We start from the raw sequence: 16,734 nt of genomic DNA, 5'->3' as shown, positions 1-16,734 counted from the left end.
ATATTCTGAATTTAGCTGGAAACCTGTAGGCAACGACTTCCACAGTAATTACTTTTTCCTACTATGACAGTCAATAGTTACAGGTTTTCAGCTCTCTTTAAAATATCTTCATTTGTGTTCCACAGAAGACACTGATAAAGTTTTGTAAACACTTGAAGGTGCAGAGTCAGTAAATTTTCATTTTTGAGTAAATCCTTTTAATGGTAACCTTTTAAGTCAATTTTCAGTTCAACTTTGTATGCTGATAAACAATATACCTTGTAACAGAAAATATTATATAGAAATCTGACCATTTGCCAAAAATGACATAATTATTATTAATTATTATACCAAAAAATGCATGATTGATTAAAATAAACATTTTAACTCCACTGCAATACATCTCTCAGCTGCAGGCAGTCAGAACACATAAGTCTGGGTTAACACAGACTCACTTCACACTACAAACAATAACAATTCTTCAGCATTTTTGAAGAAAATCCCCCTGTTATGAACTGGTTCTTAAACTGGTTTTCCACCCTAACAAAGTACTTTTGCAGATACTTCTGACAGAACATACAATGCTTGTTGTCCCTTTAAAGCACAATTTTGAACTTTAGAACTTAAATTGTGTGACAATGACAAAAAAAGAGAGAGATTACCCATGTCTTTCTTCACAATATTGTAGAAGACTCCTCCTTGCTGGAACAGGTGAGGCAGTTTCTTGGCATATGACCAGACATCTTCACCTGAAAGAGAGAGAGTGGAGAGAAGAAAAGCCAGAGAAGAGAGAGAGACGGTTATAATTGAATCCAACAATGCTGAAGGTTAAAAATACTGTTTGTTTATGATTATTTTTATTTTATTATTATTTAGCTACTATTTAATTGCATGCATGTGTTCTATTTAATGTATTGCTTTGGCAATACAGTTGTAACATTTGTCATGCCGATAAGCAAGTTTAAATTAAACTGAGAGACATGTCAACTCTTGCAATCAGGAATTCCTAATCAAAAATGTACCTGAAATGCTTTCAAATGTTTTTAACTTTGTCTACATGTGTCTATTTTTTTGTACAGTGGTCCCTTCTATAACCTGGTTCACTTTTCATGGCCTCGCAGTTTTGCTGATTTTTTCGTGTAATTTGACATGCTTTTTTCTCTACAGTGCACTGTGTCCTGACTGTAGACCGTTGTCAATCAATCTCCTCCGTGTCTCCTGTACAGTACAGAATGCATTCAGCTTGCCAATTTTACATAAATCTTTGATCGCTAGCAGCGTGACTCTGAAGTACTGGACTGTATGTTTGAAAGTTTCCCCCCACAATGTTGATGAAACATTCTGCACCGTCAAAGGCGCACCCAAAAGGCAGAGGAAGATGCCAACCATTGCACAAAACATTGGACTTCTGTACATGCTAAAGGAAAGTAGAAGTTACACAGCTGTAGAATGCCATTAGAGAATAAATAAATGAAGATCAAATGGTTTTGATCTTTGGTTTCATTTTATAATCGTGGACTTATTTTTCTACGAAAGATTAAACTTTGAGAGTAGACATGTGCCGGTATAAGATTCTGACGGTATGATAACCTTGGATAAAAATATCACGGTTTACACTATTGTGATTACTGCTCTAAAATAAGTTCATGGTTTCCGCTACATTCATTCTTCCATGGCAGGGTGCGACACCAAAATTCATCCCACCACGGCTACATTACAGCTTCTCATTCAAAATATTCAGTCGTTGTTTTTTTTTTTAATAGCAGGTTATAATCGCACCAAAACGTATTAAAGGTAAGTGAATTATAACAGCACAATTTTTTCTGTAATCGTAGTAGTGCTGTGCGTTATTTGTTTAACCCTTTAAGGTGACATGCTGACTGACTGACAGGTGCGTGATGCGTGAGGCCAGCAAACACATCGTAGCTTTCAGTTAAGATGAACACAGTTTCTATAATAATACTTTATAGATAAAGGTCTATGGCTCTGTATACAATGACTTTATCTTGCTGGAGTTTATAGCCGTTTCACTTTACTTCAGGACGCATTAACACTGCTCTGTAGGTCTACTGGAGACATTCCTAAATATTCCTAGCAAATCTAAAAAAGCTTGGAGACATACTTGCTACATAAATGCACTAAATCGTACTTCAGCAGCGTTTATTTGAGAGCGCACAAGAAAATCTGCAATTGAGCAGCGTATATTTGAGGGGTCGTGCAACAAGTTTTGTGCACGAACAAAGAAAATCGGCGCGCAAGATTTGCATCCTCGTATTCATACATAAATACAATCTCACTTTGTAATTCTGTGCTTACGACATTTGTTATTGAAATGACACCATAAGTAGTTGGTAGATGTGTGTAAAAGGCCCACTGCCACAGCTGGAAAAAATCCTAGAGGGAACACTGAAGTCCTTTTTAAATGTCTGACTTTTTTCCTCTTTCAACACAATATATTTTATTTTGAGAAACTTTTAAAACAAACATGTCAGGCTAAATAATTTAAATGAATCAATGACTCCTGCTGTCTTCTTTAGTTTCAAAAACAAAGATTTCCTTACAATTAAAAACGGCATCTTTGGAGATCTTTTCTGCTTGAGATACTGTTAAAATACAAAAAATTCTGTCCTAAAAAAAATTGGTGGTTTTAAAACCTTGACTTTTCCAACCTGCGGTAAACCTTGTAAATTGTTATCGTCCCATCGTGCTTATTGTTTAAACGAGAGAAAAGTGTGAAAATGTTAACGTGAGGTGTTTTACAGCCTTGAAACATCTATAATAATTATATTATTAAAAAATAAAGCGGACTACTTTGTAATTTTATTTGTTTTCACTGCTATAATGGCGTTGTGTATGCACCCTTGATCTTATACATAAATGGATTGCTGTGCATTTGTATGATGTATGCAAACAGTTAGCTTTGTCCATCTTCTAATAAAGCTGCAAGAATAAATAAATAAAAGTTTTATTTCGTTCTGTATTGCTTTGTGAAAATCTTTAAAGGTTCATATAAATAAAGTACTTAAAAATACTTCTGATGTGTGCATTTCAGCAGTGGGTGTACATCACAACACTTATGCACTGTAGATGGTACTTCTAGTATGAGAGTCTTACAGTAATCTCATATAGCATATCACTTACAAAAGAGTGTGTGTGTGTCTGTCTTACCCATGAGTGCTGCCAGGAGACACAGTGATGACATCTCAAGGTCAATGTTTTCCTGAAGTTCCCTGCTACTGCTGTGGCTGAGGCGTGGGTCAGAGTGAGCGTGTGTTTGAGGGCTGTGAGTGTGTGTTTGGGTCACTTGAGGATCAGACGAGCTCTCCTTCAGCACCTCCACAGAGATCCGATCTCCATGCTGGAGCGCCACGGGCCGGTTCTGGTCTTCGGGAGGTGGCGGAGGCAGCTCTCTGGGCGGGAACCCATGACGGATGCACAACTGTCCGGGCGACAAGTTGAAGACCTGGATGATTGAGTTCTGGAGATCACTGTAGGTAGTGTGCGGCTGCAGAGTAAGCATGGCCTGCCGCCCGTCGCTGGTAGTTACGCGGATCTTCTTCTCTCCGCTGGTTGGGGGCACTTTGGTGGGAGTGGGAGGAGCGGAGGATGATGAAGAGGAAGGAGATGATGGGCGAGGGTCCTGCTGGCGCACACGGTCTGTGCTGCGGCGCTGGGAGAGGGCAGCCTGCTCGCTGATGCTGTGCTGCAACACCCTCTCGGTTTTGCTCATGACCAGCTCCTCCTTATGCAGAGTTTTACCCTTCTGTCCCGTCAGGATGATTTTAGTCGGAGGGTGAGCAGAAGATTCACCTCCGTCTACTTTATTTTGCACGTGAGCACCTTCGATGGCAACTGGGTTGTATTCATCTTGGCTCTTCTTCGCGGTGTGATGCAAGATGGTGTTCACCACTTTCTGGACTAGGATTTCGCTGCCGAATTCACCAGGGAAGTGCTTTGTGACGAGTCGCATGGTCACGTCGTAAACATTACTATTGAGAGTTGGATCAATTTCGTACTGGAACCAATAAACAGTTTCTCGGACCACACGGCCAGCCCACTCCAGAGTGATTGGGAAGGCTTCGGGAAGATTGTCATACTCCTTTCCTTCCCAGAAGTGTTTGAACCCGCATCCGCACTTGCCGCCTTGCGAGGGAGTGTTAGTGCGGTCCCCGTCCAAATACACCACAGATCCATCACCCCGAACTCGGCGTACTGAGGTTCCATGACACCAGGTGCAGGTTGTGAGCGAGCTGAGTTTGTAATCAGGCACGAGCACATCTTTTTCTGGGTTATAGGAACAAACCAAACTATTCAATGGGAAACTGTAGTTCTTGTCTGCTCTGAGCGTCCCGTGAGTTGATTTGGCCAAGTTGTAGAGTTTCCCTCCTGGTATGAGCCATTCGGCTGGTGCGTGGAGCTCTGAAAGAGCATTGCAGACCAGGCAGCGGTGGAGGCGACCTTCCTGGATGGATTTCTTGGCCGCTTCTGTCACCTCCTCCGGCTGTACGCCGATCACTCCAGTGCGTCGGTATATGTATTGGTGGACGTCGGCCACTAGAGCGGGATGGATGCTGTGCTTGTCCATGAAGACATCCTCCATGGCGCTTACAAGGCGCAGGAGGTACTTATCCTGGAGGCTCCGGTCACCCCCGATCACACAGCTCCCGCTGGGGTCCAAACTCACATACTTGCGGATGAGCTCCTGAGGAACACCCCACGCTTTGGGAAGCAGTGCTGCAGGTAAGCGGGGCAAAGCCAAGCCCTTAATGCCCACTAGAGGCAGATAGTGATTTCTGCCAGAGCTGCTCCAGGCGATGCAGATGGGCTTGTTCAGAGTGCCATCTTTCCCTCTGCACTGCTCCTCTGGAATTAGGCCCGGTAAGAAAGTGGCGGAGTAATCGCCGGAGCTGCGAATACCGCTCAGCGAGTCCAAAAGGATTACAGGTCTGTGAAGGACATTCGCCAGGCCAAATATGTGAATGTTACGCAGGCCCAGTGGAACTCCTTCTGGAGGGACAAACAACGGGTCACACTCATTGATGATGTCTTCCCATTCTGCAGCATCTATAAAGTCCTGGAAAAGAGCTTTGTAGCGGTCGAGGTTCTGCTTGAAATGGAGTTTAAGGTTTTCTCGAAGAGCGTGCCAGAAAAGCTCACGTCCAACTAACGCCCTGGACACAGCGTGGACTAGGCAGTGTCCATCTCCATCCACATGCACAGGAATAAGACACTCTCTATTACCGTTTGCTTTCTTGATCTCCTCCAAAGTGTCATGCAAGTAGATCAAGCTCCCTGACCGGTCCCGTCCATACCCAACAGTGGACACATGCTCTTGCTCAATAAGAAATGCACGGTCCCCAAGAAGCGAGCAGTCAAAGATGTCTCCCTGGTTCATTTCCTTTAAGAGTTTGGCAGTGCCTGTCTGTTTGTCCATGCCATAGCGGGTGAGGATGGGTGACAGCAGCTTGCAGTGGTAGTTGGACAGTCCCATCACTTTCACCAGCTCTGAGCCCTTCTTGGGAGGGCCTGGCACACCCAGCAAAGCATTTCTCAGCAAATTATGAAGCACTACATCAGGGTTAGTCACTTCCTCCACATTGGCGAGATTCTTCTGCTCGTGTCTCTGTCCGCACTCGGTGCACTCGATGCTCATGGAGGTGTGTGCGGGGAAGATGAGCTTCGCCTGGCACTGCGGGTCCGGGCACATCCCGCATAAAATGCGCCTATCCTTCTGTTTTGAGCCCGGAATCAACGACATAGTCCAATCTGAGATATATTATGACGCCGCGGTTTACAAAAGCATCGCTGTTTAATCGGCGACGGGCGATAGAAAATTATGTCACCTCACGCAGTTTCTGTTTTCCAGTAACAAACACAACACGGAAGCGGTTCTGTAACAGCGTGACCCTATGGGTCGCGCAATGCATGTAGGGAATTGAAGTTCTAAATCGTGACAGGTCATCTGCCTTCTAACGGCATTATTTTAAAAAGCCTCAGATTAAAATGTATTCTGATATTATTCAAAATTACTGCGCTGTTATGTATTTGCGCAATGGAGTTTCTCCACTAGGACGATTATACAACGAGGGCTTTTTTTTTGAAAAGTGGCTTTAATAAAACTACAATATCCACAATACAAAGAAGGCCAAAGGTTGTGTTGTGTTGTGTTTTTGGAGTTTAGCAGACTTTATATGGGCGTGAGAAAAAAATGCAGCTTGGCGTTCTTATGAAATATATTGTGTAAATAACAAAGTAAAAGAAGTTACATTCAAAATTTTACACTGTATATATCCAGCTAAAGAGGTTTTTAGAAAGATTTAATTTGAATATTGATTATTCCTGTTATTTTTATTGCATGGAAAATGAATCTATTGTCCATATGTTTTGTGATTGTATATACACAAGGATTTTCTGCGTGGATGTGGAAAATTTTCTTAGAAGGAAAACAAATATTGTTTTCAAGATACAAAATTTTGATATTTGCATTTATTATGTCAATACATCTAAAAAATACCTTTCTAGTACAACTTTTTATTATTATGGGAAAGTTTCATATACAAAAAAATAAACTGGATCAAAGCCAAATTTTGTTCACTTCCTTCAAGAGACTAAAGACTACAGCAGAAGTTTGAAGAACATTGTTAATAAAAAAAAAGCTAAGAAGACTTGTAATATTCTTAATCAATTTAAGATTTTTAATTACTGACTGTTTTTTATGTCCACTCTGGCATATATTTTTTGTATATTACAGTATAATTCTGTATTTGCTGTTAATAAAAAAGAGAACAAAATGTAGACGTTTTAAGGATATCAGCGGAATAATATTAGCAATAAACTAGATTGATATGGTCTGTTCTCTTTATTTGTAACAGACAAAGTAAGTTCAGAGGGTGAAGAAGAATTAAAAAATGAATAGGCTATAGAAAATAATATCGAATTTTATAACATAATCTAATGTTTTTCAATTAAAATATTTCTTATTGCATTTTACTGATTCATTTATAAGTGAGGGGTCAGTAAAATTGTAATTTCCATCACAAAATGCTTTAACCATAAAACATAATTTGGCATGCAGAGAATGTTCATAATGTTCAGGGAAAATCCGTTTATTTATAAAAAAACAAACAAACCAACAAGCAAACAAATAAATAGTTAAAATAAATGTATTATGTATTATGTATTATTTAATCACAAAAGTGTCATAAAAATGATAAGATACATTATTTTCTATGTGGAGCAATTGTTAGATATTGATAGGCCTAAGTGCTTTAAATATAAAGCGAGATTACGAGAGGAATTTATTTTAAACAAACAAAAAACCAACAAACATTTGAGTTGATCTACAAAAAGTCACAGAGAAGCAATTTATTCAGTTTCTGCCCATCCGAGCGATATATATGTCAGCAGCTGGAAAAGCGGAAACCGGAAGAGAGGAAGTGAAAGACAGGAAAATAGCAAGCGAGAAATAACGGCGCTGCTTATGTTTTTCCAGAGTGACACCGAACCATGGATCAGTTAAATCAGACCATGAGCCGATTAACACTTAATATAAATACTCAGTTTATTTAAGAAAAATTATTACTTCCAACGCATGAACAGATCCAGACATCAGATGACACGTTCATTCATTTTATCTGATGAAATTAGGACAGTACATTTTCTGCTGCCATTATTAGTTCGCGATAGAGTTTGCATCAGATATCACCTCACGTGAAGTCACATTCAGCAACTTTATTATCGGATCTGATGTCGTATCTAGGTGTGATCTGATCAAATGGTTGTTTGGTGGAGTGGAGGAACAGATGCATTCAGAGTCCTGCAAACAGAAGATTGAAGTGAGTTTCAGCACTAGGAGGAAATCAAAGAGGTGTGTAACAAAACATTTAATTGTTTCTTGTGATGTTTGTTTTTAAAAATGTTTTCTACCCAAGCTTCAAATACTACCAAGTGATAATATATATAAAGGTTTTTGAGTGTGAAATGCCGAAATCCATTCATAATTTAGCATGTACGTGCTCTTTTTAATTTTATATACACATTTTGTATGTTTTATTTAATTTTTTTATTGTTTTATAATTAAATATTGATCATATCCATTTATGTGAACATTTAAGTACATTTGAGTGTTTAATCGAGTTTTAATCGAGTTGTTTATTATGCTCCGTGTTTATTTTGTATATTCACTAGTTTATCGTTAAAATCAAATGTTGTATCTGTTAATGTAATTTGATGAACATTAACACTGAATAGTGGTAACAATAATTTGAATTCAGCATTAACAAATTAAGGTCAAGTCAAACTTTATTTATAGAGCACTTTAAAAAAAACAGACGTGAGCCAAAGTGCCCTACAGAAATATACAACAAAATAATCATTAAAACTACCTAAAAAGGCACAGAAATTAAAATAACCAGTTAGTAAAATCAGGTGTCAAAGGCCAATGAAAAAAATAGCTTTTTTAGAGATTTAAAAACAAATAAAAGAATCATAAACTGTATTCTAAAATGAACTGGCAACCAATGAAGCGAAGCTAACACGGGGGAAATGTGATCATATTTACGAGTACCAGTTAACAGGCATGCTGCAGCATTTTGCCCCATTTGCAAATGAGCAATAGCTGACCCGCTACTCCCCACATACAGTGCATTATAGTAATCTAACTGAGTGGTCACAAAAGCATGAATTACTGTCTCAAACTTTTTAATGGTATTCTAGCATGTTTTAAACATGGTTAACCCATTTCTGACAGGTTTCTAGTGCGTAAAATTTGCTACATGTGGCTTTAGTTGCATGTTTAGAGCAAGGCTATTACATTGTTAGCAGAGCATTTTAACACCTTTATAATACGGTTATTACAAATCTAGCTCTAAAGAATATGTTGCAAGGACATTTCTAGCACATTTAGCATGTTGTTAACATGATTTATTAGCATGGTGCTAACATGAAAGGACACGTTGCAAACATTTTTCCTGCATGACCTAGTTAGCACATTGCTAATACATTTCTAGCATGTATCATATTAATGTATTTTAATTAAATACAGTTTCCAAAGGTTGATAACATCAATAACAAAATTACTTCATATTGGTTGATGTTATGTTACTGTAAAATATTACTCAATTGTTGATATAAAATTAGTTCTATGTATTTTCAAGTATATATGTGTATTTGTTCCAGATGGATGAAGTGCTGGAGAAGTTTCTGGAAGAGCAGAAGACAAAGATAGCAGAAGAAAAGGCCTGTCTGGAGCAGGAGCCTCCTTACATGGAGATGAGGGTGAGAGTTATAGCGATAAAAGAGAGTGTGTACTAGTCTTTGATGTTATATTAATTATGAATGAATATTTTACATTTACATTTAGTCATGTAGCATTCATTTGTACAAATCGACTTACAATTGAGGAGGCATTCAGTGATTCAGCAAGAAGAGGCAATGGTGCTTGTGCTAATTAAACAGATGAACTGTAAATTAAGTGCTAGAGTAAGGAGGGGAGGGGGTGTTTTAGAGAGAGAGAAGAGTGTTTTTACAGGTGGTTTGTCAAGCCCACTCACCTGTGTGAAGCACACTTCATTAAAGCACTTTTTTTATTCTTTAATATATTAGAGACGGACAGGCCATGTGCTGCAGAAAGAGAACATCCCTCCACATACAAGTCAGCAAGGTAGTTCTGTTCGCAATTTAATACAATTGTAAACTAATTTCTGTTATATGCATATAATAACATATAATTTCTGTTCATGTCATTTTTTGTGTGTAGAAGGATTGAGTCTGCCATTAGGAGAGGAATATGAGAGAAAGAAACACAAACTCCAAGAAGAGCTCAGGAATGATTATAGGAAATTCATGACCGAGGTGAGTGAGACACACTCATTAATGGGTCAACAAAAAAAAGGGGGTTTCAAGCATTAAAATGATATAAGTAATATAACTGAATTGTTTTGTACATTTAGAGAAAACATACACTAAAATGGTAGTAACAGTAGTATATATATATATTTATATATATATATATATATATATATATATATATATATATATATATATATATATATATATATACACACACAACACACAATATTGTCAGGCACATTAAGTTATAAAAATTAGGGATGAGCATTTCTGACCATTCTTCATTTCGATTAATCCACAGGTTTGACTAGCGAATAATTGATTAATCGGGGGTGGAGCTTAAGCAAGAGGCCGGGGCATGTGTGCGTCATAGTGACAATTAAATAACATTCCATTTAAAATATATATAGCCCTGTTAAAAAGCCCTGTTAAAAATGTTGTTAATAAAACTATGACAGGATTAAGAAAACAATTAAATCAACGCTGTTGAATTATTAAAAATCACCATCAATATTGGTTAAGATCCGTACACACTCATTTACACTCATACACTATGGACAATTTAGCCTACCCAGTTCACCTGTACTGCATGTCTTTGGACTGTGGGAGGGGAAACCGGAGCACCCGGAGGAAACCCACGCAAACGCAGAGAGAACAAGCAAACTCCACACAGAAACGCCAGCTAACTCAGCCGAGGCTCAAACCAGCGACCTTCTTGCTGTGAGCCGACAGCACTACCTACTGCGCCACTGCGTCGCCGCAACATCAGTTTATAATCTTTTAAATATAATGTTTGCACAATATATATTTGTTACGATGAATAACGTTGGAAATGTATTTTGATATTATAACACTTAGTTTTATTTTCATTTAAACCATTAAAGCAGGCATTTTTTTCTGTTTATATAAAATCATGTTTAGAAAGTTAATTTGGACACAAAATTGAGAGCATAGCACAGAAAATTCACACAAAATTTGTGATTTAAATGAGATGGAAACTTCAATTCTCACCATCTATGTGTGTCTTTTTTCTTTCAGAAAGATCATAGAGAAGTTGGTGACTCTCACACAGTTCCCGAGAGAAGAAGAACACCCAGGGTACAGTACTGGATCAAAAGCCTGACTATTTTTGGGTTTCCTTCAGTTTTTATTCTCTGTGAGGTTTAAATTTCACGTCTCAAAAATCCGAGATGGCTAACTTTTATGATACACAGTAAAGCAAAATGTGGTTTAATTTGATTTACTGCAATGTTTGTCACACCTGCTCAAAAGTACTATGTTTTTTGTTCATGACTAGGCCCACACAGAATCTGCACGCGCAGAATTCAGCAGATTTTCCGCAGAATTCTGCAGATTTCCGCGGATTTTTAGCCCATCATTAATTCTGTTTATTTACTTGAGTAAATATGTGTAAATCTATATTTATTCAGTTTTTAAATTAATTACGGTAATATTATTGACTAATATAAAAATGTTCATCTGATTTATGTACAATGCAGTTTGTAAAGTAATATTTTCTGTCTTTTAGTAGATATATTATATGAGAGACATGCTTTGTTTACCAAATAAAGTGGATCTAATTGGATTTGCATTTTAAACACTAATAAAAGTTAAAAAGATAATTTTTTTCACATATTAAGGTTTTAGTTACGATACTCCTCAAATAATTCCGCAGAAATCCGCAGATTTTTACCAAAATTCTCAGCAGAAATAGCAAAAAACGTCTGCAGATTCCGTCTGGCCCTACTCATGACTCAGTTGTATATACCCTCTCGTGCTCATGTTTCAGACGGTCCGCGTGAGAGATGTGGCCACTCTTACAGAGGTGTGTGGACTGGGATGGGGTGTGTGTAGCTCTGAGGAAGATGTCAGTGATGAAGAACTCATGCTTTTACAAGGGAGGAGGCATCAGAGAGAGAGAGACACCAGGACAACAAACAGGTGAGGACAGAGAGGTCTGTCTGTCTGTCTGTCTGTCTGTCTGTCTGTCTACCTAGGTATGTATATATCTAGTAGTTATAATTTAGTTCTCATAATATTTATCATCATACTTCCCCAGTTAATTGATTACATTTAAAATCACAAACATTTATTTTGTTTATTTTAAATTATTAAATGTTATTTTTAAATATGCAAATGAGTGATTATTTTAATTAAATGTGAACTAATTTGCATTCAAAATCTGTTCATTTAAAGAAGTCAGGATCAAAGCTCTGTTAACGTTACAATTCAAGGTATTTATAGTTTGCAGTTTGGTTAAAGAGCCCATATTATACATGAAATAGGGTCATATTTAGGTTGTAAGGGTCTCCAACAACAGTCTGATATGCATGCAAGGTCAAAAAACACTTTGATGGTCTTATAATCTGCATTTATTTTTACCTAATTATTCCAGCGACTCCCATATGATTCGTTCAGCGATTCATTTGTACCCAAACCCGTCCTCAGCGCGAAGCTAATCTGCGCTGATTGGACCGATGACAGCCTGTTGTGATTGGTCGAAACTGACAGCCTTCAGCGCGAGACAGAGTAAAAAGCCCAGCAGCTAATCAACAATATAAAAGTAGTCACAGTGCATACACGCTTCATAGTGTAAGGTGTGGATTTTGGCTGCCAGTGGGTGAATGTAAATACAGACGATGGACTTAAAAAAAAAACAGACGACAAACTATTTTATTGAGCAAAAACTCCAAGAACTGGCGAGGAGCCCGTCACAGTCTACCTGCTCTTTTCACACAGACACACACACACACACACACACACATACACACACACAAACACCTCCTCCTCCTCCTCCTTAGAAGACACAACACCAATAGAAACACCTAATGACTCGTTATCAAGACGACTCGTTTGAAGCACTATGAGTCGACTCCTTTATAGATGAATCAGTAGTTTTAAACACTGTACACTTACAGATTTAAGCCTTAGCTGGATATTTCACTTCACTTAGAGCTGTGTTACACTGAAAAAAGTGTTGCATGCAAAACTGTTGCAAACAATTTATTTGTGATGAATTTAAACAAACAAATTAAATTGAGCAATGTTCAACTTAATTTGTTTGTTTAAATTCAGCCCAAATAAATTGTTTAAAACCACTTAACGTAAAAAAATTGAGTAAATCCAATGAATCATCTATGAATAATTTTTTTCAGTGTACACACTACAGGGAAGGGCTTTTTCAAAAACCCATAATATGGGCTCTTTAAGTGAACAAAAGAATCATTAAAAGTAGATTGTGTTTTCTTTACATAAGACTTAAGAAACTACTTTATTAAAATTTTTAAAATTGACAGAATGGGTGAAAAAATCATTTGCATTAATTAGTGAATAGTAAACAGGTGTAGTTAAAAAGTGGCTGGCTGGCGAGTGTATTTGTGTTTGTATGTTATTTATTTAGGTTATAAAAAATAATATATTAATGTATTAACACTTTTTCATCTCTCTTTCTTTTTTGTTAGAAGAGGGGAATTGTACACAGAGATGGGACATCACACAAGCAATCTACAGCACAGAAACAGGTAAAAGGCCCATATACACTGATTAGATTTCTACTTTTAAAGCATCAGCAAACTTTAATGGCAGCTTTAATTAATTACTTCTGAATGGCAGAATGTCTTGGCTCACTCTTCTTCACTGTTGCAGAACATCAGCATTTGTTACGGCTCAAGCCAATGAAAGATCTGTATCTGTGGCCACACAGAACACTGTTTGCACCACAGGACTTCTTATAGGTAAGCATTAAAGGGCCCATGAAATTAAAATAAAGATGTTTGTATCAGTATTAATAGTTTTTAAGATATCAATAAGCTAGTGTGCTCCAAAACAGTGACAAAATTCATGTTTTATTCGTGACAAAATTGAGTTTTATTCACGTCACCTCTTAAGTTTCTCATCAAATCATAACCAATCAAATGCCCTCTAGTATCTGACATGCCCCGCCCCCTTCAAGACACTTCTCATTTGCTTTTCATTTGGTGCGCTTAAGCACAACCACTCACACTGGCAGAGCGATGATGAAACTAAACCCTATTGGCAGTTTTTTTAAAGGGGTGGAGCTGCACTATGCCCCACCCACTCTGCATGTTTCAGTTGAGATTACGTCAAACATCAAATAAAATGCACATTTTAAAGCACTTCGCAGAACCTTTAAAGGGATAGTTCACGCAAAATATTTAATTATGTGATTGTTTACTTTTCCGTCACTAATACCAAACCTGTTTGAGTTTGCTTATGTTGAACAAGAAGATATTTTGCAGAAAGCTGTAATCATTGACTTTCACAGTATTAGTTTTTCCTTTATGGAAGTCAATGATTACAGCTTTTTAGCTTTCTTTAAAATATCTTCTTTTGTGTTCAACACAAGAAAGAAAGTTGTAAATGTTTAGAAACCACTTGATGGTGAGTAAAAAGTGAGTATATTTTCATTTTAGTGTAAACTATCCCTTTAAGTAATTTGATATTCTGACTGACTCGTTTGAGAGAGTTTTGACTCAATATTCCTCCAGTTATGTCTATATTTTAAAGTGAATTTTCCTTTAACTTTTCACTTTACCACTTGCTTGTCATTTTAAAACTGAGTGAAATTTTGTCTTCTGTGGAACATAAAATAAGATATTTTTAAAAATTCCTCAGCCCTTTGTGCCCTTTTAGCAATAATAATGCTGAATAAATCATGACATTGTTTGGATTTTTGAGGAAACGGTTGCTTTAATTGGGCAGAAAATGGCTGTCTGCATCACTGACTTTGATTGACAGGTGCAGCAGATCTGGAGGCCACACTGCAGAGGAGAAAGGAGCGTTATAGATATGAATTACAGGAACAAATCGCAGAGAGGCAGAGTCACAGGAGAAGGTGTGTGTCTGACTGCTGGATTTGGTTGATGGTCTCTTATAACCTGTCTTACGTTATGTGTATAGTTAAGTATTTATAGTATATGAATAGTTAGTATCATTAGATTACGTTCTGGTATGTTAGTTATTCTTAGGTTTAAAATTGCTCTTACGTCCAGTGTTGTGTTCATAATTATAATTGTTTCTTTATTTAGCATTGCAGCCCTGCGAGAGACAACACTTATCTACACATGTAGTGAAATTACAATAAAGCTTATCTTGACTTGACTTGTTACCCCATAAAAGAAAAATTTTGTATTGTATAATTTATAATCCATCCAAAAATACCAATTCTGTTGAAGAAATGTTCGACAGAATGTTCATGTTGCTGTAATAAACTTTAATCTGTTTTTTTTTAGGGAGAAAGAGCTGGATCACAAAGTTCAGACAGTTACGGAGGCTGCGAAAAAGGTAAGTGGATGTTTTTGTGTGTGTGTGTGTGTGTGTGTGTGTGTGTGTGTGTGTGTGTGTGTGTGTGTGTGTGTGTGTGTGTGTGTGTGTGCACTTTATGTCCTTGTTTTGACTTTCTGATCATTTTCTATGAAGCAGCTGTTTTTGAGGGATGAGTCTGCATACAGAAAGCAAACAAGGGATGACATCATCCATCGTCTGGACACTGCTGAGCCTGCTGAGGGTCTTCTGCAATACAGGGCAGATTCTCTTTCTCCAAGCAGGTATACAGTACATGGATGTACACAGAAATGAACATGGGTAAACACAGATAATCGCACATGCATTATTTTTAACTCACAAATATGTTCTTTTTAGGATGCCTTTTGTCTCTTCTCACCTCCCATTCCTTGCCGATAAGACTACAAATAATGATGCTGAGAATTTTCTGAGCGCCAGCAGAGTCTGTAAGACATACATCAAACATTAAACCACTTTCAATAAGGATAAATAAGGCCATTTTGGCTGCTGAGGGCATGAAATCATCACCAGTTATAAACCAAATAATGGATTTGTGTGGATTTTTGTTAAGTCTTCGTGAAACAGAAATTGCGATCATCTTCTTTTTTTCATATTGTGATGTATATCTGACTGAAATGGCTTCTCAAATGAGAAAGAAAATGTAGGATGGGGTTTGATTTTGCTTTGGTGATGGATTGGATCATTTACAATGGCTCCCCTCTCGTGTTAGTGAAGGTTTTGAAAAAAAATAGTATAATGCGCACAAATAAATTATATATATATATATATATATATATATATATATATATATATATATATATATATATATATATATATATATATATATATATATATATATATATATATATATATATATATATATATATATGTTACATATATATATATATATATATATACATATTTTATATATATATATATATATATATATATATATATATATATAAAGAGTTCAGAGGCAAGAACCTTCAAAATTGTTGTAGGTTCAGTAATTTCAAGTTTATGGCAAAGAATACACTCTTTTAAAGGTCTTTCAAATGAAATAACTCAACATAAACATAGGATTCTGAGGAAAATTTCCATTTTCGATAAAAATTTCAGACGGCATTTATTCCATAACCTGTATGAAAACTTGAAAACAGTTTTATGTAACCTGCGTGGAAATCTGTACAGCATAGGTTTCCCCACTGTTGCTACATTGTGTGTGTGTGTGTGTGTGTGTGTGTGTGTGTGTGTGTGTTTGTGTGTGTTTGTTTGTGTTTGTGTGTTTGTGTTTGTGTGTTTTCACAGACGGCCCAATAGCAGGAGTTTCTTTTCCAGCATCATCAGGAGAGCCACACCTACTCAGTCCTCACAACGAGCACAGCAGAAGCACCAACAGACAGTAAGAGAGCAGCTGACACAGACAAATACTATTTTACTATAAACATAAATGCTATATTCCAGATACATTTATCATTGCAATTTGTGAATATTAAGAAGCAGATTGTAAAAGTTGCAATATGGGAGTTTGATCTGGCAAATTTTCTTTCTATATCAATGTATCATGTAGAGAGAAAAAATCCAGTTTCTCAACATCAACTG

At 37.0% G+C, this 16,734-nt stretch overlaps 2 protein-coding genes across 5 annotated transcripts in view; one reads left to right on the top strand and one right to left on the bottom strand.

Annotated features, from left to right (window-relative positions):
- Positions 1 to 5,852, bottom strand: part of vcpip1 (valosin containing protein (p97)/p47 complex interacting protein 1) — a 15,192-nt gene extending 9,340 nt beyond the window's left edge. Inside the window, exons 1-2 of the mRNA XM_056479528.1 lie at positions 3,148 to 5,852; positions 642 to 728 (exon numbers count right to left, since the gene is read on the bottom strand). Coding sequence (XP_056335503.1) covers positions 642 to 728; positions 3,148 to 5,737 — 2,677 coding nt within the window. The 5' untranslated portion in view covers positions 5,738 to 5,852. The remainder of the gene's footprint in view (positions 1 to 641; positions 729 to 3,147) is intronic.
- A 1,571-nt stretch (positions 5,853 to 7,423) lies between these two features.
- The window catches only part of cspp1b (centrosome and spindle pole associated protein 1b), a 33,483-nt gene continuing 24,172 nt past the window's right edge, over positions 7,424 to 16,734 (top strand). Inside the window, exons 1-13 of one of the 4 annotated variants that reach the window (XM_056479509.1) lie at positions 7,424 to 7,814; positions 9,157 to 9,255; positions 9,583 to 9,640; positions 9,737 to 9,831; positions 10,867 to 10,926; positions 11,618 to 11,769; positions 13,293 to 13,349; positions 13,474 to 13,562; positions 14,587 to 14,683; positions 15,081 to 15,132; positions 15,268 to 15,395; positions 15,490 to 15,578; positions 16,441 to 16,534. In XM_056479509.1, coding sequence (XP_056335484.1) covers positions 7,782 to 7,814; positions 9,157 to 9,255; positions 9,583 to 9,640; positions 9,737 to 9,831; positions 10,867 to 10,926; positions 11,618 to 11,769; positions 13,293 to 13,349; positions 13,474 to 13,562; positions 14,587 to 14,683; positions 15,081 to 15,132; positions 15,268 to 15,395; positions 15,490 to 15,578; positions 16,441 to 16,534 — 1,103 coding nt within the window. In that variant the 5' untranslated portion in view covers positions 7,424 to 7,781. Of the gene's footprint in view, positions 7,847 to 9,156; positions 9,256 to 9,582; positions 9,641 to 9,736; positions 9,832 to 10,866; positions 10,927 to 11,617; positions 11,770 to 13,289; positions 13,350 to 13,473; positions 13,563 to 14,586; positions 14,684 to 15,080; positions 15,133 to 15,267; positions 15,396 to 15,489; positions 15,579 to 16,440; positions 16,535 to 16,734 lie in introns of all 4 variants that reach the window. The other 3 variants (XM_056479504.1, XM_056479499.1, XM_056479515.1) reach the window with 3 other exon arrangements.

The sequence above is a fragment of the Danio aesculapii genome, chromosome 2, assembly GCF_903798145.1.
Source record: "Danio aesculapii chromosome 2, fDanAes4.1, whole genome shotgun sequence".
Lineage (NCBI taxonomy): Eukaryota > Metazoa > Chordata > Actinopteri > Cypriniformes > Danionidae > Danio > Danio aesculapii.
This window is presented reverse-complemented; position numbering and strand designations above follow the sequence as displayed.